The 27,584-nt window shown below is 42.6% G+C and overlaps 1 protein-coding gene across 6 annotated transcripts; it reads left to right on the forward strand.

Moving 5' to 3' along the window:
* Positions 1–6,891: 6,891 nt before the first annotated feature.
* hmg20a (high mobility group 20A) lies at positions 6,892–27,399 on the forward strand (the record flags this gene model as incomplete). 6 transcript variants are annotated; one of them, XM_084169228.1, is made up of 10 exons in its annotated part: positions 6,903–6,992; positions 9,767–9,825; positions 17,276–17,361; positions 17,841–18,050; positions 19,649–19,781; positions 20,418–20,455; positions 21,833–21,908; positions 22,164–22,379; positions 23,052–23,184; positions 26,769–27,399. In XM_084169228.1, exons 3-10 carry the CDS (start codon positions 17,299–17,301, stop codon positions 26,770–26,772), a joined length of 873 nt encoding a protein of 290 aa, XP_084025354.1. In that variant the 5' UTR covers positions 6,903–6,992; positions 9,767–9,825; positions 17,276–17,298. The 6 variants fall into 6 exon arrangements, 4 of the variants coding, with proteins under 4 accessions (XP_084025352.1, XP_084025353.1, XP_084025354.1 ...); XR_014613752.1 differs by lacking the exon at positions 9,767–9,825 and having other exon boundaries at positions 6,892–6,992; positions 23,056–23,184; XR_014613753.1 differs by lacking the exon at positions 9,767–9,825 and having other exon boundaries at positions 6,892–6,992; positions 23,102–23,184.
* Between the last annotated feature and the right edge of the window lie 185 nt (positions 27,400–27,584).

A 27,584-nucleotide genomic window follows, 5' to 3' on the forward strand; every position in this document is an offset into this window, starting at 1 on the left:
TTCGTTTCCCCTGTCCAGACGCTGTCCGTGTTTTGTGGTCCTCTGTAGCTCAGCTGGTAGAGCACGGCGCTTGTAACGCTAAGGTAGTGGGTTCGATCCCCGGGACCACAAAAATGTATGCACGCACGACTGTAAGTCGCTTTGGATAAAAGCGTCTGCTAAATGGCATATTATTATATTATTATTATTGTTCCCATCAATTTCTTCCATTAAATGTTCACTCCCTGTACTTGCTTCTTGTCTCCCAGCATCTGTCCTCACAGTCAGAGTGGCCATCGGGTTCTTGGTCACCTCCCTGACCAAGGCCCTTCTCCCCCGATTGCTCAGTTTGGCCGGGCAGCTAGCTCTAGGAGAGTATTGGTGTTTCCAAACTTCTTCCATTTAAGAATGATGGATGCCACTGTTTTCTTGGAGTCCTTCAATGATGTAGACATTTTTTGGTACCCTTCCCCAGATCTGTGCCTCGACACAATCCTGTCTCGGAGCTCTACGGACAATTCCTTCTACCTCTGTCACGGATCCCCCCGTTACTGCTGCACAATCCGTTCACCAGCTCCGGAGTTCTACGTCACCGGCCTTCTAGGCGTCACTGACCTGGTTAATTACCACCAACCCCGGACTGTCTTGTCTCATTACGCACACCTGGTTCCCATTCCCCCTGATTAGTATGTGTTTATATATGCCCTCTATTCCCCATTGTCCTTGTCGATTATTGTCCCATGTCCGTTGGTCTCGTGAGTACCGTGTATTGTGCTCTTGTTATTACGAGTCTCGTCCCGTGTATTGTGTAGAGGTTACACCACACTCTTTTGTTTGGGTTACATCCCTTTGTTATATATATACACGTGTTTGTTTTGGGCTTCGTCCCTGTCGTTTTTCATGATGTACCTTGTGTTGAGTGGAGTAAATAAAACCCCTAATACGTATTCCTGCGCCTGTCTTCAAATCATTATACAACGTGACAACCTCATGGCTTGGTTTTTGCTCTGATATGCACTGTCAACTGTGAGGCCTTATATAGACAGGTGTGTGCCTTTCCAAATCATGTCCAATCAATTGAATTTACCACAGGTGGACTTCAATCAAGTTGTAGAAACATCTCAAGGATGATTAATTTAAACAGAATGTACTTGAGCTCAATATCGAGTCTCATAGGAAAAGGGTCTGAATACTTATGTAATAAGGTATTTCTGTTTTTTACTTCTAAAAACCTGTTTTCGCTTTGTCATTATGGGGTATTGTGTGTAGATTGATGAGGAAAACATTTTATTTAAATAATTTTAGAATAAGGCTGTAACGTATCAAAATGTGGAAAATGTCAAGGGGTCTGAATACTTTCTGAATGCACTGTATGTCTGGCCCTCACTTTTAGAAAGTATCTATAAAGCTTTGAACTTTGAATGGATACTGATTCACATTATCACACACTGAGGCAATGTTTTACACAAAAAATGTAAGTAATCCCAAACAAACGCTTGTGTTTGTGAATTATGTGGCTTTTTCTCTTCCTTTAGTATATTTATTGAAGTTCAATGTGACTGGTGCATCAAAACCAGGACTTTATTCCACACAGTTGTTGTTTCTTTCGCACTCTACATCCTTAATTGGCCAAATCATTGAGTTAATTACAAATGTTATAGCTGAAGCTGAATGTATTTGTTTCAAATTTGTGAAGAACTCCCCGCCACTGAATATGATTTAGTCCCAAAGACTGAAGTTAAATGTGTGTGACAAATAACCTACTGTGTTGTGAAACCAAACTAATGAAAGAAAAGCGGTGAGCACTATGGGGCTCTTTTGTTGCATACTCACTTTCATTGTATTTTAATGGGATATAGTTAGGATCTTTTTACCAAAATAATCAGCACATTCTATGAATTGGGGATGTTTTAATTCTTTAATTCTGACTCTTTCTTTTAGTCCTTATTGTCTTCTCTCCCATTTTTGTGTGCATTTTTCAATGTTGTTGGAGCCTTGTAGAAGGGCACTTTTCAATAAAACCCAATCATGCTAGTGTATTTGTTGCCATGCAATCTTTTCTTCAATAGTAACTGAATTTGGTCTAATTCGCTATCATGCTAGAGACATATGATTGATCAATGCACTCCAATTATGTTCTCCTCTCGTGGATGTAATTGAGTTCCATTCGTTTTCTAGACTGAGATATAGCTCTTTGCTTGTCAGGATATTACATTGTGTGATAGTAGTTGTTTTCATCATTATATTCTACCTCCTCTCTACAGTACATGTTGCCTACTCTCGTATTCTAGCTGTAGGCTAACCATCAAGTATTGATCATAAACCTGCATTTAGGCTATGTATTGATTTGGATAGTTTTAAGTTCTTCAGCGTCCACATCACCGAGGACTTAACATGGACCAACACCACCACCACTCAAGAGGGCGCAACAGCATATCTACTTCTTAAGGCGGATGAAGAAATTCGTTATGCCAACCAGGTCCTCTCCAAATACCACCGCTGCACCATCGAGAGCGTCCTGACCGGTTGCATCACGGCCTGGTAGGGGAATTGCTCCGTCCACCACCATAATGCTCTCCAGTGGGTGGTGAAGACGGCCCAGTACCATCACTGGGACATTGCTATCACCCATACAGGACATCTACTCCAAACGGTGCCTGAGGAAAGCCCGCAGCATCATCAAGGACCCCATACACCCCAGCCACGAGCTGTTTACACCCTTACCGTCGGGCATATGGTATCGGAGCATGAGGTCTGATACCAACAGGCTCAGAGACAGTTTCTATCTACAAGCCATCAGACTGCTGTACACTTGAACTGGACTGACCACCTGCACTGACTCTCCGCTCCTTAGCACACAGGCACTCACTCACGCACATACCCACAGAGATATACACTCATCCACACACACACACACACACACACACACATTCATGCTACATATCACAACTGCTGCTACCAGAGTCTTATTATTATTGCTAAATACTGCACAATTTAAACACCTGTAAATATTGGACTATAAATTGTGCCTTTCTGTATTATATTTATGCTCAAATGTTTATTCTATTCTACTGAGCCATTTACTTTATGTTCTTATCTTTTATTACTTCTTCTTGTTGTTGCATTGTCGAGAAGGAACATGCAAGTAAGCATTTTGTTGGACGGCTTATACGATGTGTATCCTGTTCAAATCAAATTTGATTGGTCGCATACACATATTTAGCAGATGTAGCGAAATGCTTGTAGTGTAGTAGTATCTAACAATTCACAACAATAGACACAAATCTAAAAGTAACTACAATACAGTATATACATATACAATTAGTAAAACAGTATGTAAACATTATTAAAGTGACCAATGTTCCATTATTAAAGTGACCAGTGATTCCATGTCTATGTACATAGGGCAGCAGCCTCATAAGGTGCCGGGTTGAGTAACCGTGTGTTAGCCAGCTAGTGACAGTGACTAAGTTCAGGGCAGGGTACTGGGTGGAGGCCGGCTAGTGATGGCTATTTAACAGTCTGATGGCCTTGAGATAGAAGCTGTTTCCAGTCTCTCGGTCCCAGCTTTGAGGCACGAAGGAGCTGATCGTGGGCTTCAGGCGACAGCACGCCCCCATCCACGTCGACGGGACCGCAGTTGAGAAGGTGAAAAGCTTCAAGTTCCTCGGCGTACACATCACTGACAATCTGAAATGGTCCACCCACACAGACACTGACCTCGCCTTCTGGATGATGGTGTGGTGAACAGGCCGTGGCTCGGGTGGTTGATGTCCTTGATTATCTTTTTGGCCTTCCTGTGACATCGGGTGCTGTAGGTGTCCTGGAGGGCAGGCAGTGTGCCCCCGGTGATGCATTGGGCAGACCGGACCACTCTCTGGAGAGCCCTGCAGTTGCGGGCGGTGCAGTTGCCGTACCAGGCGGTAATACAGCCCGACAGGATGCTCTCAATGGTGCATCTGTGAAAGTCTGTGAGGGGCCAAGCCGAATTTCTTCAGCCTCCTAAGGTTGAAGAGGCACTGTCTGTGTGGGTGGACCATTTCAGATTGTCAGTGATGTGTACGCCGAGGAACTTGAAGCTTTTCACCTTCTCAACTGCGGTCCCGTCGACGTGGATGGGGGCGTGCTGTCGCCTGAAGCCCACGATCAGCTCCTTCGTTTTGTTGACGTTGAGGGAGAGGTTATTTTCCTGGAACTACTCCGCCAGGGCCCTCACCTCCTCCCTGTAGGCTGTCTCGTCATTCTTGGTAATCAGGCTTACTGCTGTTGTGTTGTCTTAAAACTTGATGATTGAGTTGGAGGAGTGCTTGGCCATGCATTCATGGGTGAACAGGGAGTATAGGAGGGGGCTGAGCACGCACCCTTGTGGGTGTTGTTTCCTACCTTCACCACCTGGAGGCGGCCCATCAGGAAGTCCAACACCCAGTTGCACAGGGCGGCGTTCAAACCCAGGACCCCGAGCTTAATGATGAGCTTGGAGGGTACTATGGTGTTGAAGGCTGAGCTGTAGGAAATGAACAGCATTCTTACATAGGTATTCCTCTTGTCCAGGGCATAACTGCACTGTTTGAATTTGACCATATTTTCCCAGTCACCTTACCATGGTTAAATGTGGTGGTTCTCACTTTCAGTATTGCGCGAATGCTGCCATCTATCCACGGTTTTTGGTTTGGTTATGTTTTAATAGTCACAGTGGGAACAACATCCCCTATACACTTCCTGATGAACTCAGTCACCGTGTCAGTGTATACATCAATGTTATTCTCAGAGGCAACACGGAACATATCCCAGTCCACGTGATCAAAACAATCTTGACGCATGGATTCTGATTGGTCAGACCAGCGTTGAATAGACCTTAGCATGGGTACTTCCTGTTTGAGTTTCTGCCTATAGGAAGGGGGGAGCAGAATGGAGTCATGATCTGATTTGCCAAAGGGAGAGCGGTGGAGGGCAACAATGGTAGAGAGTTTTTGAAGGGCGAGTACTACAGGCAATGTGTTGATATAACTTCAGTAGCGTTTTCCTCAAATTTGCTTTGTTAAAGTCCCCAGCTACAATAAATGCGGCCTCAGGATATGTGGTTTCCAGTTTGCACAAAGTCCAGTGTAGTTCCTTGAGGGTTGTTGTGGTATCAGCTTGAGGGGGAATATACACGGCTGTGACTTTAACCAAAGATAATTATCTTGGGATGTAATACGGTCGGCATTTGATTGTGAGGTGTTCTAGGTCGGGTGAACGAAAGGACTTGAGTTCCTGTATGTTATCACAATCACACCATGAGTAGTTAATCATGAAACATACACCTCCGCCTTTCTTCTTCCCAGAGAGTTCTTTATTCCTGTCTGCGCAATGTACTGAGAACCCAGCTGGCTGTATGGACAGGGACAGTATATCCAGAGAGAGCTATGATTCCGTGAAACAGAGTATGTTACAGTCCCTGATGTCTCTGGAAGGATGTCTCTGGAAGGAGATCCTCGCCCTGAGCTGGTCTACATTAATTTATTCAAGGTGAATTCAATAGTGTGTCACATGTACAGTAAGTGTCACTGGACCCACATATTCAAATGCCTTTTAACTTTCTGAATATTCTGGTTTATCAAGAGCATTGTCTACATACAAATATTTACATTTTGATCAATAATAAACTTAGAACATACAGTATAACCAAAGACATCATAATAATCGTTTTTCATCCGTAGTTGCAGTTTCATAGTATAGACACAAGAGGCCATCCCAACCACACTTATCATGTAAAAAAGAACTATGATAAGAAATAGCACTTCCTGAACCAACCAAAAAGTCAACCCACTTTGGCTTTAACTATTCTGGAGTCAATGGACTACCATCCCTAATTGATTTTACACATTGTATTTGATTAAACTCCTTTTTGATTAGGTGTAGATTCGGCCCAAAGAAGTATTCAAATCAAATCAAATCACATTTTATTTGTCACATACACGTGTTTAGCAGATGTTATAGCGGGTGTAGCGAAATGCTTGTGCTTCTAGCTCCGACAGTGCAGTAATATCTAACAATTTCACAACATATACCCAATACACACAAAAAAGTAAGGAATGGGATTGAAGAATATATACATATATGGACAAGCAATGACAGAGCGGCATGGACTAAGATACAGAAAAATATTATAGAATAGAATGCAGTATATACATATGAGATGAGTAGTGCAAGATATGTAAACATTATTAAAGTGACTAGTGTTCCATTTCTTAAAGTGGCCAGTGATTTCAATAGGCCGCAGCAGTCTCTAATGTGCTAGTGATGGCTATTTAACAGTCTGATGGCCTTGAGATAGAAGCTGTTTTTCATTCTCTCGGTCCCAACTTTGATGCACCTGTACTGACCTCGCCTTCTGGATGATAGCGATACAATTTTAAGAAATTCCTCTCTGAATACAATCTTTGAAGGCACATAATAACCACATACATAAAAGTCACTGATGCACAGAATTAAGGTTAACAATATTCTAAAATAGCCTGCATTAAACAAATGTCATCATAATGCAAGGGTTAGAGCTATGCGGGATCCTACCCTAAACCCTAAAACACGGGCTTCAAACTCATTCCATGGAGGGCTTAGTGTCAGCTGGTTTTTGTTTTACCTTTCAATTAAGCCCTAGACAACCAGGTGAGGGGAGTTCCTTACTAATGAGTTACCTTAATTAATCAATCAAGTACAACGGAGGAGCGAAAACCCTCAGACACTCGGCCCTCCGTGGAATGAGTTTGACACATGTGCCCTAAACCTAACCATGACCAGAAACCTTACATAACCCTAACATTTTTTAAACGTAAACTTCAATGGAGTTAGGGACGTTCCAAGGATCCCAGATAGCAGTGACCATAATGCAAGCGATTCGCGAATGAATTTAGTAAATCGTTTTCCGGTAGTGACGTTTTTCCACTTCCAGAGAGGACTGCTGCATTGTTTTGATTCTGAGAGCCCCATCGCTAGCTAATTTGTGGATTTTTAACCAAAAAGAAAAGTTACAGGTTAGTGTACTTTATTGTGAACAAATTATGAAATAACGTGAAAACACAGACTCTCTTCACTATAGTCTGATAAACCAAAACCCTTTTAACCAGCTAAGTAGCGAGCTAGCTAGCTAAGATGCTTGCTAGCTAACGTTAGCTAGCTAGTTCACGTTATAGAATAGAATTAGGATATGTAGCCTTCCAGGAGGAACTTCAGTTGTGGCAAGTCGGATAAGATAAAGATATATTACTAGTAAAGTATAGTTAGCTAGCTACCTGCCTTGTAGACCAGAGACTAACGTTAGTCAGCTAGCTAGTGTTTGGCAAGCTATTACAAATATCGCCTAGTCAGACCATTACTACTATGGACCTCAAACGTCCAGCCTGCTGCACAGACCCTGTGGACGCTCTAGTCTAGACCAGTGGTTAACCCCCAAAAAGTGTGTGTATTTATTTATATATATATATATATATTCTCAAGAAACTCAGTCCTGCTTTAAACTTACTCTTGAAAGTTGTAATAGTAAAATGCACAAGGTGCAATTTAGAAATTGGGTAGTGCATCATCAGTTCCTGTTGTCATGTTAGTCATTGCATACCTTAGAGACGTTGCGTACCTTATAACTTGTCATAAATGTCCAGATCAACTAGCCCATGTCATCTAACGTTTTTTTATTTAGGTTTTTTAGCCAATAAATGTAATTATTTTGTCACTCATATCACATGGATACACATTAGACATGGCAAAATGTATAGAATTGCAAGAAAATTAGCTTTAAAATGGCAAAATGTTCTTTGCACCCCATGGCAAAATTTGTAGAATTGCAGAAAATAAGCTTTAAACCTGAAAAATTCTCTCCACCAACAAGAGGGGTGTAAACTGTTTGAACAGTGCTTGTGCCCATAGAAATAGACGTGGCGTGTGCGCGGAGGGGGGGGCGCTGGATGTTCCCAATGCTGGAAGGGGGCCCCTGAGTGAAAAAGTTTGGGAACCCCTGGTATTGACCGCCTGGTTAAATTGTGCCTAGGAGCAATTCCCTGTATTTAGCGCCATCCATCATTCCTTCAATTTTGACCATTTTCCCAGTCCCTGCCGATGAAAAACATCCCCACAGCATGATGCTGCCACCACCATGCTTCACTGTGGGGATGGTGTTCTCGGGGTGATGGGAGGTGTTGGGTTTGCGCCAGACATAGCGTTTTCCTTGATGGCCAAAAAGCTCAATTTCTGTCTCTGACCAGAGTACCTTCTTCCATATGTTTGGGGAGTCTCCCGCATGCCTTTTGGCAATCACCAAACGTGTTCGCTTATTTTTTTCTTTAAGCAATGGCTTTTTTTCTGGCCACTCTTCCGTAAAGCCCAGTTCTGTGGAGTGTACGGCTAAAAGTGGTCCTATGGACAGATACTCCAATCTCCGCTGTGGAGCTTTGCAGCTCCTTCAGGGTTATCTTTGGTCTCTTTGTTGCCTCTCTGATTAATGCCCTCCTTGCCTGGTCCGTGAGTTTTGGTGGGCGGCCCTCTCTTGCAGGTTTGTTGTGGTGCCATATTCTTTCCATTTTTAATAATGGATTTAAGGGTGCGCCGTGGGATGTTCAAAGTTTCTGATATTTTTTTAGAACCTAACCCTGATCTGTACTTCTCCACAACTTTGTCCCTGACCTGTTTTGGAGAGCTCCTTGGTCTTCATGGTGCCGCTTGCTAGGTGGTGCCCCTTGCTTAGTGGTGTTGCAGACTCTGGGGCCTTTCAGAACGTGTGTATATATACTGAGATCATGTGACATTTAGATTGCACACAGGTGGACTTTATTTAACTAATTATGTGACTTCTGAAGGTAATTGGTTGCACTAGATCTTATTTAGGGGCTTCATAGCAAAGGGGGTGAATACATATGCACGCACCACTATTCCATTATTTATTTTGGACTATTTTGTGTATATCCATTTACATGAAATCCAAATAAAAATCAATTTAAATCACAGGTTGTAATGCAACAAAATAGGAAAAATGCCAAGGGGGATGAATACTTTTGCAAGGCACTGTAGTTGCTTGCATAAGCCATATGGTGGTAGTAGCCAGACTCACCCAAAAAAATTGCTTAAAAACGTCCCCACACTAAACTCTGCAGCCATCTCATGTCTTTGTGGCCTATACACGTCAATATCTAAACACTTGGCTATTTCCACTATTACGAGCATAAATGTGTATAACTCAGACTGTTTACTTCCTGTTTTGCCCTTGTCTTGCAACTCATTTCTACGTCACTACGACATCCGCGCACTGCTAGTCTCGCGTAGCCACACCTCCAAATGCCACGGGCCTGGTTCTCATGGTTAGCGTAGGGCAGACATGGCTTTCAATCGCTACACCGACATGTTTTGATTTAATCATTTTGGGTGAAGTCGGACAGCTACGAGCCTGAAGAGGATGCATACTTTGCAGAACCATAGTTGTTTGAGCCAGAATATACTGATGAAGAGCTTCGACAGATAGAAGCCGAGACAGCACGGGGGGGAAATGGCAACAGGTGATCCGGCAGACCTGCAGCCAGCGGCAGCGCCCAGAGAGAGCGTCACGGTGAACTGTAAATGTGAAAAATGCAAGGCAAATCTAAATTGAGTGTCTATGCTGTTCCGATGGGACTTGATAAAGCCAACTCTTGAAGAACTACATTTGTCTGCCAAAGACACTGATGGTGTCGGGCACAACACAACAGTCTGTGTGACAGATCATGCAGATTTCCCAGCTCTTATCAACCCAGGAGTAATTTAAACGTTTTTCCATGTCCCTAAGATCAACTGGGGAAAAAAGTGACCACGTCCAGAAGGACCAAACAGGCAGCTGTCCATATAGTAAGTAAACATTTGAAATTGAAGTTATCAAAAATGTACAGTATTATGTTTCCTATAATGATCCCTTATTGATCTTTCCCCCTGTTCCATAGTCAATATTGTGATGGAATGGGCACTCAAGGGAAAAGCTTGGAAAAGGTAACAGACGAGTAATGCCGTCCTGCGTTGTTGAGGCAATCTGTAGAAAGTATCCTTCACCTTCTGGAGTATACGTTGGATTTAAGGAGTCTGAGGATGCGCACCTGCTTCTCTGAACCACTTGATTCTCAAGAATGTATAAAGACTGAACACGTAATGATACCAAGTTTTATTACACATGTCTATGGCTATAACCATGTAAATACAAGGTGTATAACTGGCTATGAGTATGTGAGCAGGAAAGTTACTTGTTCTTCAACATGTTCCCAAATAAAGCTTGTTTTTATGACACACAAACATGTTCCCAAATAAAGTAAACACTGGAAGTATGTGTTGTGTGTAATAAAGATTATAAAAGTAAACACGCATACATACAACTAATAGAAAAATACTATTTTGAATAAGTAAATGAACATGTTCTACACTACTACTTTAGCAATCCAACTACCTATGTAGCTTCTTTGACATCTAGGATATCCGTATCCTTATCCCTGTCCAAGCTAGTGAAATGCCGCATGTTTGCCTTATTCGTATTTCCGTATTTATAGCCACGCGCTCTGTTGACAAGTGAAAGATGACATGCCTACTCCAGAGCGTCAGACTTGCTCACGTGAGCGGAACAACGTACTTCGGCTGAAGTAGCTAGTCCGTTTTCTTCAAAATCATAGTTTTGCAGAAAAGAACAATCACATTTTTCCACAGGCCCCCCATAAACATAATAGTCTAGAATATTATGTGGAGACGTTTTGAACCATGTTGTTGGGTGAGTCTGGGCACTATCTCTATATGGCTCATTCAAGCAACTAAGCCAGCCAAAGAAATCTCAGGAATGGAACTTTCCAAAACAACTATCTGGATGATGCTTCAACACTAAAAGTAAGTGGAAAATTAGATCTAACATGCTAAAAATATAAATATCCCTTTTTAAAACAGATCAAGATCTGAAAGCTCTTAGAGACTCACCCAGAAAGACTCATAGCTGTAATCACTGCCAAAGGTGCTTCTACAAAGTATTGATTCAGGGGTGTGAATACTTATGTAAATTAGATTTTCTGTATTTCATTTTCAATCAATTTGCACAAAAAAATCAAAACATGATTTCACTTTGTCATTATGGGGTATTGTGTGTAGATGGGTGAGAAAAAACATATATTTAATCAATTTTGAATTTAGGCTGCGTACACAACAAAATGTGGAATAAGTCGAGGAGTAGGAATACTTTCTGAACGAACTATAAATAGCAGCCAACCGTTGTCAGTGTTGATATCCTATGGCGGGTCATGATTAGTTGAAGTTAACTAACATAAAAAGTTGTTTGTTCCCTTTTCCGTGATGGCAGCCTCCCGAAATCAACATCCACCATTCCAAAATATATACTGAACAAACATATAAACGCAACATGCATCAATTTCAAAGATTTTACTGAGTTACAGTTCATATAAGGAAATCAGTCAATTGAAATAAATTAAATAGGCCCTAATCTATGGATTTCACATGACTGGGAATACAGATATGCATCTGTTGGTCACAGATACCTTAAAAAAAAAGGTAGGGGAGTGGATCAGAAAACCAGTCAGTGTCTGTGTGACCACCATTTGCCTCATGCAGCGCGACACATCTCCTTCGCATAGAGTTGATCAGGCTGTTGATTTGTGGAATGTTGTCCCACTCTTCAATGGTTGTGCGAAGTTGCTGGATATTGGCGGGAACTGGAACACGCTGTCGTACACATCAATCCAGAGCATCCCAAACATGCTCAATGGGTGACATGTCTGGTGAGTATGCAGGCCATGGAATAACTGAAACGTTTTCAGCTTCCAGGAATTGTGTACAGAAGATGAATGGTACGACAATGGGCCTCATCTCTGTGCATTCAAATTGCCATCGATAAAATGCAATTGTGTTCGTTGTCCGTAGCTTATGCCTGCCAATACCATAACCCCAACACTACCATGGGGTACTCTGTTCACAACGTTGACATCAGCAAACCGCTTGCGCACATGATGCCATACACGTGGTCTGCGGTTGTGAGGCCGGTTGGACGTACTGACAAATAATCTAAAACAATGTTGGGAGGTGGCTTATGGTAGAGAAATTAACATTAAATTATCTGGCAACAGCTCTGGTGGACATTCCTTCAGTCAGCATGCCAATTGCACGCTCCCTCAAAATGTGAGACATCTGTGGCATTGTGTTGTGTGACAAAACTGCAAATTTTAGTGGCTTTTTATTGTCCCCAGCACAAGGTGAACCTGTGTAATGATCATGCTGTTTAATCAGCTTCTTGATATGCCACACATACAGGTGGATGGATTATCTTGGCGAAGGAGAAATGCTCACTATCAGGGACGCAAACAAATTTGTGCTCAAAATTTGAGAGAAATTAGATTTTTGTGCACATGTAACATTTCTGTGATCTTTTATTTCAGCTCATGAAACATGGGCCCAACACTTTACATGTTGTGTTTTATGTTTTTGTTCAGTGTACATTCATGGACATTTTTACATTGTTGGACAGAAATGCTTCCAAACTCCTGGCCCTGGGAACCCAAAGGGGTGCACATTCTCTCTCCCCCGGCCCCCACCCAACCCCAATGAAAGGTTTGATGGGTCCCGAGGGCCAGGACCAAGAAGCGCAAGTCAGAGGTATACAGATTATTAGCGGGACCAAGCCATCCACACACAATGGATGTAAATCAAATATTAAAAAAGAACAACAAAAAGCAACCGCATCAGTAAGCCAGACAATTTACAAGTCAAAATGAGGGTCTGGCCCTTGTAGAAGGTCTATAAAGGTTCCCGAGGTGGAATGAAAGACATAACTTTTCCCTTTTAAAGTATAACGTATTTTTTTCTAGTTTTAGAAAGTGAATAAAATCGTGCAGCCATCGACTGTGCAGTGGCATATGGACATTTTTCCACTCAAGAACTATACATCTCTTGGCGAGGATACTAGAGAAAGCAAGTGCATCCCACACTAGTCTGGACACCATTAAGTCAGTAGGTGGTAGGCCAAAAAGGGCCACCAGAGGGCACAATTCTACATTGACTCCAAATATTACAGACGTTGTAAAAACACTTGACCAAAACGTAACGATCTTGGGACAGGAGCAAAACATACGAGTAAGATCTGCAGAAGCCTCTACATCGGTCACATAGAGGGTCTAGATTTGGATACATTTTACTTAGCCTGGACTTATTATTCGAATAGATTCGGTGTAGCAGCTTGAACTGAACAAGTGCATGTCTAGCACAAATAGACAATGAATGAACCCTCGTCAATACTTCCTTCCATTCCTCATTTAAGAATTCATAGTTTAGATCTTCCCATTTTGTTTTAATGTTCAGAATAGGGGAGGGTTGTACCAATGAGAGAGAGGCATATATCGTTGCAATTTTAAAATAGTATCCAATAGTGAAGCTGCTTTCCGTTCTTCAGTTAGTTTTTTGCGTCTTTTACTTCTGGTTTTGTGCACCAGCTTCAAACAGCTGAAAATACAATATTTTTGGTTATTGAAAATATATTTCACAGCGGTTTAGATGGTACAATGATTCTCTACACTATGCATTGCTTGTTTTGTCACAAATTGAAATTAGGCAAACCATTCAAATTTTTGCAACCAGGAAATGGAGGAATGATTTCTGCATATTGCACCTTTTTAAGATACATTAATAATATTGGAAATCAGGCATCATGCTGGTTAATGTGATGGATGTCTATTGAATTTGGTAAAATCCACTCACTCGGCCCAGCCCCACCTACTCAGCCAATCAGGAGCCGCTACTGAGTTGCGGCCGTGGCATACTGTATAAATTTTTCTAAACGGTACGGTCTAAATAGTATGCAGTGTAAGGATGTAGTACCCTTGTATGGGTGTTCGGACACGGCCAGTAACTTGTCATTTTTGCAGATTAAGTGTTTGAGCTAGTAATGTATCTATTTATTGTTTACAAATTAGCTATGACATAGCCAATGATTATATAGCACAACTTTGGATTTCACCCCCACCTCAAAATCTAATGGTTTTGACTGTTTGGAAGTGAGCTTCTTTTCCTCCCGCTTTGGCCATGCAGTGCACCTCGTAAAAGTGATTCCTCATTATGAAATTATCAACTTTACCCTGTATATCTAAAAATGACCATATACACGGAGTGTACGAAACATTAGGAACACCTTCCTAATATTGAGTTGCACCCCCTTTGCGCTCAGAACCACCTCAATTTGTCGGGGCATTGACTCTACAAGGTGTCAAGCGTTCCACAGGGATGCTGGCCCATGTTGACTCCAGTGCTTCCCACAGTTGTGTCAAGTTGGCTGGATGTCCTTTGGGTGGTGGACCATTCTTGATACACACAGGAAACTGTTGAGCGTGAAAAACCCAGCAGCGTTGCAGTTTTTGACACACTGAAACCGGTGCGCCTGTACCTACTACCAAACCCTGTTCAAAGGCACTTAAATCTTTTGTCTTGCCCATTCAAAAATATTTCTTTAACCTGTCTCCTCCCCTTCATCTACACTGATTTGAAGTGTTTTTAACAGGTGACATCAATAAGGGATCATAGCTTTCACCTCGTCAGTCCATGTCATGGAAAGAGCAGGTGTACCTAATGTTTTGTACACTCAGTGTATACTGGTTGTTAAAGCAAAACTATTGCTGATGGTGAACCTGAACAATCTAAAATAAAATGTATTATAAGCCCCGTTCACCAGGAAGGCTATAGCCAGATGAGTTGTCTCCGATTGCTTATTTTTATTCCAGTAAAACATTTTCAACAGCACATAGATAACAATAACCTTGCAAATTACATAGGTAGTCACTCAACTAATAAAGCCTAATATCAATCAAGCCATTTTAGCATTTTACTGCTGAAGGTGCCACACAGATGTGCAAGATCAGGAACAGGCCGCCAACCTCGTGTTGGTCAGCATGTGAAGCTCGGCACAGTGTGCAGTTTGACGAGTCTACTGATACTGCCTGGGGTTGTTCAGCAGAATTACTTGTAGATCAATGACTGTCAACACAGTTACATGCTTAGTTCGACACTGAAGGAGAGGATGCATCAGATGTCACAAAATATGAAGTATTTTCGGAAGGTAGAAAAAAAGTTATATGAGCAAAAATAATTTATGAATCAGTGATTCGTATTGTTTTAATCGATTTCCGGACCGACGCATGCTACATTTGGATCGGTTTGGGGTCTGCGGACCGATGCAGTGACATCTTAAACATTTGAATCGGGGACTGATGCGAATTGGTGAATCGTTACATCCCTACTTTTATCCCAATTTGTGTTGTTAATGGTCTAGGCCTAAGTGGTTTTCTCCTTTTGAGTTATCTAATGCGCTCATTTCCTTTTCTAGAACAGTCCAAATGATTGGAGTGAGAGTCAAGTGTTAAACGATAAGGGCATGACATCACTGCGTCCAGACAGCAAACATTGACACTGACTCAACTGGGTCTCAATGTCATTGTTTCACTGTCAAAGAGCAAAGGAAGGAATCGTCACCTCTATTTCCAGTTTCAGTAGCTTCCTGTTAGTCACTGTGTGCACTAAGGACCAGCATATTAGGCCTGTTTGCCTGTTTGGTCTTATAGGCTACAACCTGAGCCTAGCTGTTCAAATACCAAAATAATTAACTTTCTTCAGTGAGAGCTCATTCATGTGGAGCAGTGATTCTCCACCATATTGCTTTTACCTGTCTTTATATAGGAATATACGAGTAAATCAGTTATCACCTTAATGAAGGAAGGATGCATTGAAAAACATTTTGAATTCTACAGGTAACAAAAATAAAGAAAACACCAACAGTGTCTTAATGTGGCGTTGGGCCACCACGAGCCGCCAGAACAGCTTCATGCACCTCGGCATAGTTTCTAGAAGTGTCTGGAACTCTATTGGAGGGATGCGACACCATTCTTCCATGAGAAATTCCATCATTTGGTGTTTTGTTGATGGTGGTGGAAATCGCTGTCACAGGCACCGCTCCAGAATCTCCCATAAGTGTTCAATTGGGTTGAGATCTGGTGACTGAAACACACACACACACACATCCTTTAAACACCCTATGCTCCTTTGAGACCCCTCTTTCAAAGTCACTAGGCAGGTTTCGAATTACCCAGGTTTATACGACAAAAGCAATGAAGCAAAAAAAAAAGGTGTGATGTGTAATTGAAACGGCACATATGGGATACATTTTCATCCGTAAAAACAGATATTAGTCAATTATTGCATTCTATCCATGCTTGCTTTCGCAGGCTACCTGAGACATGAAACGTAAGTGGGAGGACATACAGTCTGTCACCAATGTATTAATAGCCAATTTGCCTAAATGGGTAATGGAAACACTTCAACCACTACAATTTTATTCGACACTAGGTTTTTGAGAGAAAATGTTTTAGTTTTTTTGGTCTGACGTCATTACATCCAGCTATTTTTATTGACGCGATAGTTACATCGAAACGCACCCTCGCAGGCAATTGTCGCATCTATTTTCTATGCAAACTTTCTCAATGGAGACACAAAATGACTGGACAAGTTAATGGAAACAGCTACGGTGATCTCTTCTAGCCACGCTAGCAAAAATAATGGGCAACTGGCCATTTTTATACATGACCCTAAGCATGATGAGATGCTAATTGCTTAATTAACTCAGGAACTACACCTGTGTGGAAGCACCTGCTTTCAATATACTTTGTATCCCTCATTTACTAAAGCGTTTCCTTTATTTTGGCAGTTACCTGTATGTGTGTACTGTGATTTCCCCTACAGTAGGGGGCACTGTTGCTTCATTCCACTTTCCTCTGGGCAGAGTTTTCTTTCTTGACACGGATGCTTGGTCTGACAGGAGTTCCTTAGTAAACCAGACCAATAAGGGTCATTTAAACTGCAGCAATCAATTGTTTCATGCTTTTGCTTCCACTGTGTTTCCCCTAGGATTGTTTTCAGCAGCGGTGGGAACAGCAGCGTTTTCTTTTTTTACAATGACTTGGTCACTTCTGGTGACTTTTTAAAAGGACATTCTACTCCAAAATGCATGAAAATTCAATTATGTTGACCCCACCTGAAATATAACTGATGCGCGCCACCGCACTGTAGGGAGATGATGTGGAGCAAGCGGTAGCTTTGTGCTCGTGGCTCTCGTTTGCACTTCTGCTCACTTTTGAAGGTAGTTTTGCGAGCCATTGCTAGGATATTTGAATTGCAAGAAAGTCTGCAAGATTACACTTTTTTGGTAGCAGTCTGCAGAAATGTTTGGACTGTTATAAGGTGCTGTATGCACAATAGGAACTAATGTTTGTTTCCACTGTAGGCTCTTTCCTGGAGGCTGAGGCGATGGAGGAGCAGACAGGCTCACCTGGTAACACAGACAACAGCAGCCAGAGAAATGAAGAGGAGGTGAGACCATGCCATTTAAATAACCCTTACACACTCAGGGCTGGTTTCCCGGACCCAGATTAAAAGCCTGGACTGTAAAACGTTCAATGGTGTGTTAGAGTAGGGCTGGAACAAAAACCACCACCCCTGGCCTAGAGTTAGCTTGCCTGGAATCCAAACGGATAGGCTATGGGGGGTGGCAGGTAGCTTAGTGGGTAAGAGCGTTGTGCCAGTAACCGAAAGGTCGCTGCTTCTAATCCCCGAGCCGACTAGGTGAAAAATCTGTCGATGTGCCCTTAAGCAAGGCACTTAACCCTAATTGCTCCTGTAAGTCGCTCTGGATAAGAGCGTCTGCTAAATGACTAAAATGTAAATGTCTATGATCTGTTTCAACAGAGGATATCAGTTTTGGATTCCAGAGTTAGCACCATTTATGATAAGTGCTAACTTTATCTGTGTGTGTTTTGCCACTCCCCACCCCGCCCTCCCCCTCTCTGCAGAAGCCCAGGCGCAGCAGCTGGACCAAGGGCCGTAAGAGGAAGAAGCCGGTGAAGGACAGCAACGCCCCCAAGGCACCGCTGACGGGCTATGTGCGCTTCATGAACGACCGGCGTGAACAGCTGAGGGCTGAGCGGCCTGACGTGCCCTTCCCAGAGATCACCAGGATGCTGGGCAATGAGTGGAGCAAGCTGCCCCCGGAAGACAAGCAGGTTAGCCATGCAGCCATGCAACGCCCCCGCGTAAATCCAATTAGCATAATCAAAAAATCCCAATAAAGATCTGTCAGTTTAAGCTAGAGATACTGTATCAGTTTTTTTGCACTGGATGTGACAGAGCTAGAGCTGTGTTTGTCAGACCATATTTGTCAGTCTTCTCACAAAATCGTCTGTAGCGTCTAAACGGTTTGGGCTACACACTAATATGAAAGGTGAGACTCTCACAAACACACGTACATGTCGGTTGTTTTGCTCTAGGACGCCCACAGGCCTCACAAGACTCATCTGAAGGTCCCCTGTGGTCCTCTGTAGCTCAGCTGGTAGAGCACGGCGCTTGTAACGCCAAGGTAGTGGGTTCGATCCACGGGACCACCCATACACAAAAATGTATGCACGCATGACTGTAAGTCGCTTTGGATAAAAGCGTCTGCTAAATGGCATATTATATTATACCAAAACAATGAATGGAAGTATAAATGGAGACTGTTTAATGCCAAAAATAAGGGGTTAAATACATGGGAAAAAAAAAAATATATATATATATATATATATACTTCAGAACAAATTCCTTTTGATTTTTTTTTTGTGGGGGACTATCTGTTGTTCCATGTAGTGAAGTTATTCAATGTTTTTGTATGGGCTAATAGTAGTAAGGCCAAATTCTTTTTTTTCATCAAATTGTTTCTATATATATTTTTTATACTTCAAGGGGTCTTAAAATTCCAAATCAAATAGCACAATGATCCTTGGTATGACCTTCTTAAGCAGCCTTAAATTAACCATTCAAGTGAATACATTTTGCTCATTATTGTGGATTGTTACTCCAACTACAAAGGATTCCTTTTTTGTTGGTTTTGGAGGATATCATGAACATTAATCTATTGTAAGGAAATCTCCACCAGGACAGGTTTCCCTCTAATACAACAATCCGGTCAGGTCTGTCCTGTTGATTTGTATTTTATGGGTGACTTTATTGGATGACTGATATTTTTGCATTTTGAAGGGGGATTGCTCATTTTTGTTTTTTTATTGACTTTGGGACTATTTTTGGATTGGATTCTGGACGTCCATATTGACATTGGACATTGAGAGTTGTGTTGGGATTCTATTTGGTATTTTGACTTTATTTTGGGCCTATTTGTAAGAAAGTGAATTGTTTATTTCGATGGAAACTCATTTGATGACAATATATGCTTATTTTTGCTCACTTGATATCATTTTGTCTGTCTTGCTTTGGTTGCTCTCATATGAACACGGTATTTCTTTGAACTTGAATAATGTAGCATGGTTTTAGATCCAAGCCGATTGTTACACAGATGATGGATAGTGTCACCATCGCTTTAACTGGAGGAAACTGGTATTCCTCTCATTGTGCCCTCTACGGGGTCCAAGTCGCTCCATCCTTTCACCACCCTCTGTCATTCCTCTCTCTCTCTCTCCACCCTCCTATGCGAATTAGGAGCACAGTAATTTGGCTACAGTTGTTAATAGTAGGACTATTAATTAGAATTTCGAATCAGTGAATCAATCAAAAAGGGTTTAAGCTGCTATGATTGATATCCTGTTTCTCTCTCCCTCTTCTCTGTGTGCAGCGCTACCTGGACGAGGCGGAGAGGGACAAGGAGCGCTACATGCGTGACCTGGAGAAATACCAGAAGACAGAGGCCTACAAGCACTTCACCCGGAAGGTGCAGGAGAAACAGAAGGTCAAGAGGCACCGGGGAGGTAAAAAAACCACCGAAAGAGCTACGTCATGTTCATTAGGGCATGCAACGGTTGATCCTATAACGCTCCTCTCAAGGGCTGCATCCCAATCTAAAACAGTCTTCCTTGCCTTTATAACTACTGATCAGTGAAAAGGCCAGTGCACTTTTGAATCTTGACAATGTTTGCCCCCACAGGCTCAGATAGGTTTGAATTATATTTATCCCTGAAGATCAGCTGTCTTGAAGGAAAAGAGCTTTAGGTTCAACAGCCCACACAAGCCTTTTAGCCTTCTACATGTGCTTTCTGTTCAATATGATACAGTGGCAAGCTGCTCTTTTGTTATGCCTTTGGATGAACTTCGATTGAAACAGATAAGACCGATGAGATACATTTGTACACCCATTTGAAACACACTGGAGGTGTACAATACAACCTCGTTATCAGATACATTAACTTGATAGCCCGAGCGGCTCTGCTTTGGGATGGCTCCCATTACTGGTTTAAAACGTCTCTTTTTGTCCTGATGACTTTGAACAAATGGCGCATCCTCCAATTAGTTCATGATGTAGCAAAGGCACGCTGCGCAGAGGAAGCATGAATCATCTCTCCCTTTTTTTATTCATTATTTATTTTGTAATCCTTCCTTTCTCACAGATGGTGGGCACCAGGTAGCCAACGAATCCCTTCACGAGGTGAGTTAACCCTACCACACCCATCTCTCCTTTACCCTAAAGCAAACAAATAGCAAAATATGCTCGTCTTGAACAAAGTCCACATGTGCCAGTCGATTGGATTGAGGGCTGGAAACAGCAGGGTTGTTGCGTTAGTCAAACCAGGGTAATGGTTATTATGATGATGGAAATGGTCCCGTGTGGCTCAGTTGGTAGAGTATTGAGCTTGCAACGCCAGGTTTGTGGGTTCGCTCTGGATAAGAGCATCTGCTAAATGACTAAAATGGAAATGCAGCTTGAAAAGTTCTGTTCTGTAGTAGTCGCCCAATTAGCCTAATTCATAATGCTGCAGTCACAATTGATCACACATGAACAACTTAATGATTTGCTACATGTTGGGCATTCTTATAAGGGCCTTGGCACAATATCCTCACGTAAGTACCCCAACTTCTCAAGGGTCTGGCCCCCTCTCGCTTCACATTAAGCGCTTACTGGAGCGGCACTAAAGCCGGATTAAACCCGCTTTGGCACTCCTTTATGTAGGGCTGCAAGCCCATGGCTTCTGGTAAGTGTGTAAATAATTTTTATGGAGCTAAGCACTGTAATTAAGGGGTATGGCCTTTTCAAACACAGGAGGGTAAACACCAAGGTAACTTCTTAGCTGGAATTTGCAGTTCTGAAATGACACCAGCATTTCTTCCAGGTTAGCATACTCTTTAGGTGGGATGTAAAGGCTTGTGAAGCAACATCCAGCACTGTAGGGTACAGACACACGACAATATTTTTAATTGATACTTATTGCTCTTTTATTTTAGCACTAACTTTTATTCCCACTTTTTAAAAGAAGATTGCACTCATAATACTTGTAGTATGTGGTTGTTTAACTCCATAGTGTAACTTTGTTTAAGACCATCTACTGCTAAATGACTAAAATGTTATAACTAAGTGTCCCCTTTTCCAGAGTTTCAATGCGCTATCCAGTGAGTGGCCAATCTCCACCTGCTACCATCCCACTGCCCACACAAGATGAATGAGCACAGCTCAACACTCATTAGTCCACATCACCACAGCAAATATCACTTTCACTACAAGGGACCACTGTACCAGTCTAGCAATAGGAGACTATAGTGTTCAGCCCAATGAGAAATTATTGTGGTTCAGGGAAATGATTGGTGGCAACAGTGTTGGTATAATTTATAGTGGTTAAACTGTACCATTTTTAAATGTTAATAATTTAGCAGGCTTCTTATCCAGAGCGACTTACGTTGCAGCCACCAAATGTTGGTGCAATGTATATGGTTGATCTGATCAGAGCTTCAAACCATTTCCTCCCCACCCAAACTTGTTCACACAGTTTTACAAGCATTTCTCTCACTCACATTTTCTCCACCCCATCAGAAGGACACAGAAAGCAAGGAAAGGTCTGTGTTCGACATTCCCATCTTCACAGAGGAGTTCCTCAACCACAGCAAAGGTACACAGCATTTTTGCTTTGCAATGTTTGTTTTACTCCAGTAACTTCCTTCCCAATACTAAATTGTTGTTGACTAGAGCACCCGTACTCATCCCCAAAATAGCTGCACCTCCTTAGATAACAACACAATAGCGACTCAAAACACAGAGGATTCAATTGAATTATTGATACTATTTACCCTCCCTGCTACCTCACGTCACATACCTTAACACCCGTTTCCTCCTGACCGAGGCATCTTTCTGTCTTCGCCCGCAGCACGGGAGGCGGAGATGCGTCAGCTGCGCAAGACCAACATGGAGTATGAGGAGCGCAACGCGGCGCTGCAGAAGCACGTGGAGAGCATGCGCGGCGCCGTGGAGCGCCTGGATGGCGACGTGAGGCAGGAGAGGGGACGCAACGGGCTGCTCCAGCAGCACCTGGAGACCCTGCGCCAGGCCCTGACCAGCAGCTTCTCCTCTGTGGCCCTGCCTGGTGAGAGAGACACACACACACACACACACACACACACAGGTATATAAAAAGAATACAACACACACATATATAAATGGGTAAATACTACACACACAGACACTCAACTGTATTGCATTCATGTGTGTCTATTTTGCATTGGTCCGATGCACTCCTTACTGTCCCCCTCACACACGCTTCAGTACCTCAGCTCAAGGTCTTATGTGATCACTTTAGCAACACAACCAGTTGCTGCCCAGCTTCAGGGAAACAGCGGATATCTTTTATTCATTACCAACACCCCTCACTTCAACGGCTACTTCAAACCGCGGAGGCCACGTTTGAAAACTTCTGCCTCCTGTCACCTTTGAGAACTAACTTTCACTCTCTGTGATTATGCAAGTCCTCCTTGTCGATAAATTATTCAATATTTTGGGGGGATTATAACCAGGAACCCTGGGTAAGCCCTTTAACGTCCCTCCAAAATTCCTTGGTTCGATGGGTTCTATACCTTGATATTGTAATATTAATTAGGCACCAAACGGACTGAAACAGGTAGGGACTACCTGAATTTTTCCAATAAGAAAATGCTTGTATTCCTTTTCCATTGCAAAAATGTTTTGCTACGATGTACCCTAGTGAATAGGACCCAGGCCTGTATACATCCACATGCTCAAGCTACCCTCTCGCCTGCAGGCAGTGGGGAGACCCCCACCCTGGACACCATTGACTCCTACATGAAAAAGCTCCATGGTATCATCCTGAGTAACCCGCAGGAGCACGACAACCTCATCAGCACCGTCAGAGAGGTGGTCAACCGGCTGGACAGGTAACAAACTATCAAACTCTAGTTTTCGCATAAAATAAGCGTTTTTAGTGTTATGTACACTACCAGTCAAAAGTTTGGACACACCTACTCATTCATTTTTCTTAATTTTTACTATTTTCTACATTGTAGAATAATAGTGAAGACATCAAAACTATGAAATAACACATATGGAATCATGTCGTAACCAAAAAAAGTGTTAAAATAGATTCTTCAAATAGCCACCCTTTGCCTGGATGACAGCTTTGACACTCTTGGCATTCTCTCAACCAGCTTCACCTGGAATGCTTTTCCAACAGTTTTGAAGGAGTTCCCACATATGCTGAGCACTTGTTGGCTTCTTTTCCTTCACTCTGCGGTCCGACTCATCCCAAACCATCTCAATTTGGTTGAGGTCATGGGATTGTGGAGGCCAGGTCATCTGATGCAGCACTCCATCACTCTCCTTCTTGGTAAAATAGCCCTTACACAGCCTGGAGGTGTGTTGGGTCATTGTCCTGTTGAAAAACAAATGATAGTTCGCTGCAGAATGCTGTGGTAGCCATGCTGGTTAAGTGTGTCTTGAATTCTAAATAAATCACAGACAGTGTCACCAGCAAAGCACCCCCACACCATAACACCACCTCCTCCATGCTTTATGGTGGGAAATACACATGCGGAGATCATCCATTCACCCACACCGGGTCTCACAAAGACACGGCGGTTGGAACCAAAAATCTCAAATTTGGACTCCAGACCAACGGACACATTTCCACCGGTCTAATGTTCATTGCTCGTGTTTCTTGGCCCAAGCAAGTCTCTTCTTTATTATTGGTGTCCTTTAGTAGTGGTTTCTTTGCAGCAATTCGATCATGAAGGCCTGACAACACACAGTTGATGTTGAGATGTGTCTGTTACTTGAACTCTGTGAAGCATTTATTTGGGCTGCAATCTGAGGTGCAGTTAACTCTAATGAACTTATCCTCTGCAGCAGAGGTAACTCTGGGTCTTCCATTCCTGTGGCGGTCCTCATGAGAGCCAGTTTCATCATAGCGCTTGATGTTTTTTGCGACTTCACTTGAAGAAACGTTCAACGTTTTTGACATTTTCCGTGTTGACTGACCTTCATGTCTTAAAGTAATGATGGTCTGTCGTTTCTCTTTGCTTATTTGAGCTGTTCTTGCCATAATATGGACTTGGTCTTTTACCAAATAGGACTATCTTCTGTATACCCCCCCTACCTTGACACAACACAACTGATTGACTCAAACACATTAAGAAGGAAAAAAATTCCACAAATTAATTTTTAAGAAGGCACACCTGTTAATTGAAATGCATTCCAGGTGACTACCTCATGAAGCTGGTTGAGAGAATGCCAAGAGTGTGCAAAGCTGTCATCAAGGCAAAGGGTGGCTATTTGAAGAATCTCAAATATAAAATATATTTTGATGTGTTTAACACTTTTTTGGTTACTACATCATTCCAGATGTGTTATTTCATAGTTTTGATGTCTTCACTATTATTCTACAATATAGAAAATTGTAAAAATAAAGAAAAACCCTTGAAATGGTAGGTGTTCTAAAACTTTTGACCGGTGGTGTGTATATATTTCTTGAATTGCATGGTGAAATTGTATTATCCCAAAGAAGTTTACCTAACATTCTTTCCTATTGTTTTGAAAGTCGTAGTTAATTCCTTTTTTATGTACACTACATGACCAAAAGTATGTGGACACCTGCTCGTTGAAAATCTAATTCCAAAATCATGGGCATTAATATGTAGGTGGTCCCCCCTTTTGCTGCTATAACAGCCTCCACTCTTCTTGGAAGGCTTTCCACTAGATTTTGGAACATTGCTGCGGGAATTTGCTTCCATTCAGCCACGAGCATTAGTGAGGTCGGGCACTGATGTTGGGCGATTAGGCCTGGCTCGCAGTCTGCGTTCCTATTCATCCCAAAGGTGTTCGGTGGGGTTGAGGTCAGGGCTCTGTGCAGGCCAGTCAAGTTCTTCCACACCGATCCGGACAAACCATTTCTGTATGGACCTCACTTTGTGCACGGGGGCATTGTCATGCTGGAACAGGAAAGGGCCTTCCCCAAACTGTTGCCACAAAGTTGGAAGCACAGAATTGTCTAGAATGTCATTTTATGCTGTAGCGTTAAGATTTCCCTTCACGGCCTCCCGAGTGGCGCAGCAGTCTAAGGCACTGATCAGTGATAGAGGCGTCACTACAGATCCGGGTTCGATCCCGGGCTGTGTTGCAGCCAGCCGCGACTGGGAGACCCATGACGCGGCGCACAATTGGCCCAGCATTGTCCGGGTAAGGGGAGGGTTTGGCCGCCTGGGATGTCTTTGTCCCATCGCGCTCTAGCGACTCCTTGTGGCGGCTGGGCGCATGCATGCTGACTTCGGTCGCCAGCTGTACGGTGTTTCCTCCGACACGTTGGTGCGGCTGGCTTCCTGGTTAAGCGAGCAGTGTGTCAAGCAGCAGTGCGGCTTGGCGAGGTCGTGTTTCGGAGGAAGCATGGCTATCGGCCTTCGTCTCTCCCGAGTCCGCACGGGAGTTGCAGCGATGGGACAACACTGCAACTACTAATTGGATATCACGAAATTGGGGAGGAAAAATGGTTTAAAAAATAAATAATAATAATACAAATAAATAAAAAAGATTTCCCTTCACTGGAACTAAGGGGCCTAGCCCGAACCCATGAAAACAGCCCCAGATCATTATTCCTCCTCCACCAAACTTTACAGTTGGCGCTATGCATTCGGGCAGGTAGTGTTCTCCTGGCATCCGCCAAACTCAGATTCGTCCGATCGAATGCCAGATGGTGAAGCGTGATTCATCACTCCAGAGAACGCGTTTACACTGTTCCAGAGTCCAATGGCGGCGAGCTTTACACCACTCCAGCCAACGCTTAGCATTGCGCATGGTGATCTTAGGCTTGTGTTGGGCTGCTCGGCCATTGGAAACCCATTTCATGAAGCTCCCGAAGGAACAGTTATGGTGCTGACGTTGCTTCTAGAGGCAGTTTGGAACTCGGTAGTGAGTGTTGCAACCAAGGAGAGACTATTTGTCCGCGCTGCGCACTTCAACACTCCGCGGTCCCATTCTGTGAGCCAGTGTGGCCTACCACTTCGCGGCTGAGCTGTTGCTCCTAGACGTTTCCACTTCACAATAACAGCACGTACAGTTGACCGGGGCAGACATTTGACAAACTGACTTGTTGGAAAGGTGGCATTCTATGATGGTGCCACATTGAAAGTCACTGAGCTCTTCAGTAAAGCCATTCTAATTCCAATGTTTGTCTATGGAGATTGCATGGCTGTGTGCTCGATTTTATACACCTGTCAGCAACAGGTGTGGCTGAAATAGCCGAATCCACTAATTTGAAGGGGTGTCCACATACTTTCGTATATATAGTGTACCTTCATCATGGGATATTCTCCTTGATCCTAAGCTTTCCCCCAACATTGCCTGCAGTACTGGTGTGAAACCAGGCTGAGCTAGCTGCAAGCGAACAATAGTCCTAGGTTAAGGATAGCCTGGGGCTAGGAAACCCATTTAAAAACTCTTAATATCTCTGTGATTATTTTCTCTTTTCTAGGTAATTGTACTCAGCTGGACTATTTGACTATTGTGGCCACAGGGATTGTAAGAATCCAAACCTCTTCCTACCACTTCATTGTCTGCTCCAGTTTAGTATTGCCACCGAGACGTTGATTTTAAAACACCTTTTATTAACTTTAGTGAAGTGAAAATTTGTTTTTGTCTGTTGACTTCCTGTTGACACTGTCTGTGTAGTTATAATCGTTTTATAGAAAATGCCGTCCTAGAGATGTCAGGACGTCAGTTCAAAGGACTTTGTACTGTAAGATTCCAAACTTTGTGTGTCATTCAAGCCGCATTCCAAGCATAAATAACTTCTCTGCTACTGTGTCAACGTAATGATGTGCATAAAGAAGCATTTGGTTGACATTTGAATTCACTTAAGCCTGTATGTGTACTGTTCCTTTTATTTGTCAAATATTTTTTAAAGTCAACATTTTAGTCTTATTCAAATGTTAGCTGATTTGAGAAATGTCACATTGTGTTTGTGTTGCATCACACATACGCAGGGGTGGTTTGTATTCTATAGCGAAAGCTTTTGTTGAAAAATAAATCTGTGCCAGTCCAAATTTATTTTGATAGTTGTTGGAAAAGTACTTGTTTGTCTTCAATAAAATGCATTTACAGAACAGTGTTTAATTAACATATTTTCACTGTATAGATAAATCCACATTACCCAGGCATATCTGTCTTCCACTTTAACACAAACTTACATACACTTTATATCAGGGGCGCAACTTTGGTTTTAGAAGTGGGGGGACATATTATTATTTTATTTTTATCCAGTCGGATAAACACTCCAAACAGCCTACCC

The sequence above is a fragment of the Coregonus lavaretus genome, assembly GCF_964263955.1.
Source record: "Coregonus lavaretus genome assembly, chromosome: 9".
Taxonomy (NCBI): Eukaryota; Metazoa; Chordata; class Actinopteri; order Salmoniformes; family Salmonidae; genus Coregonus; species Coregonus lavaretus.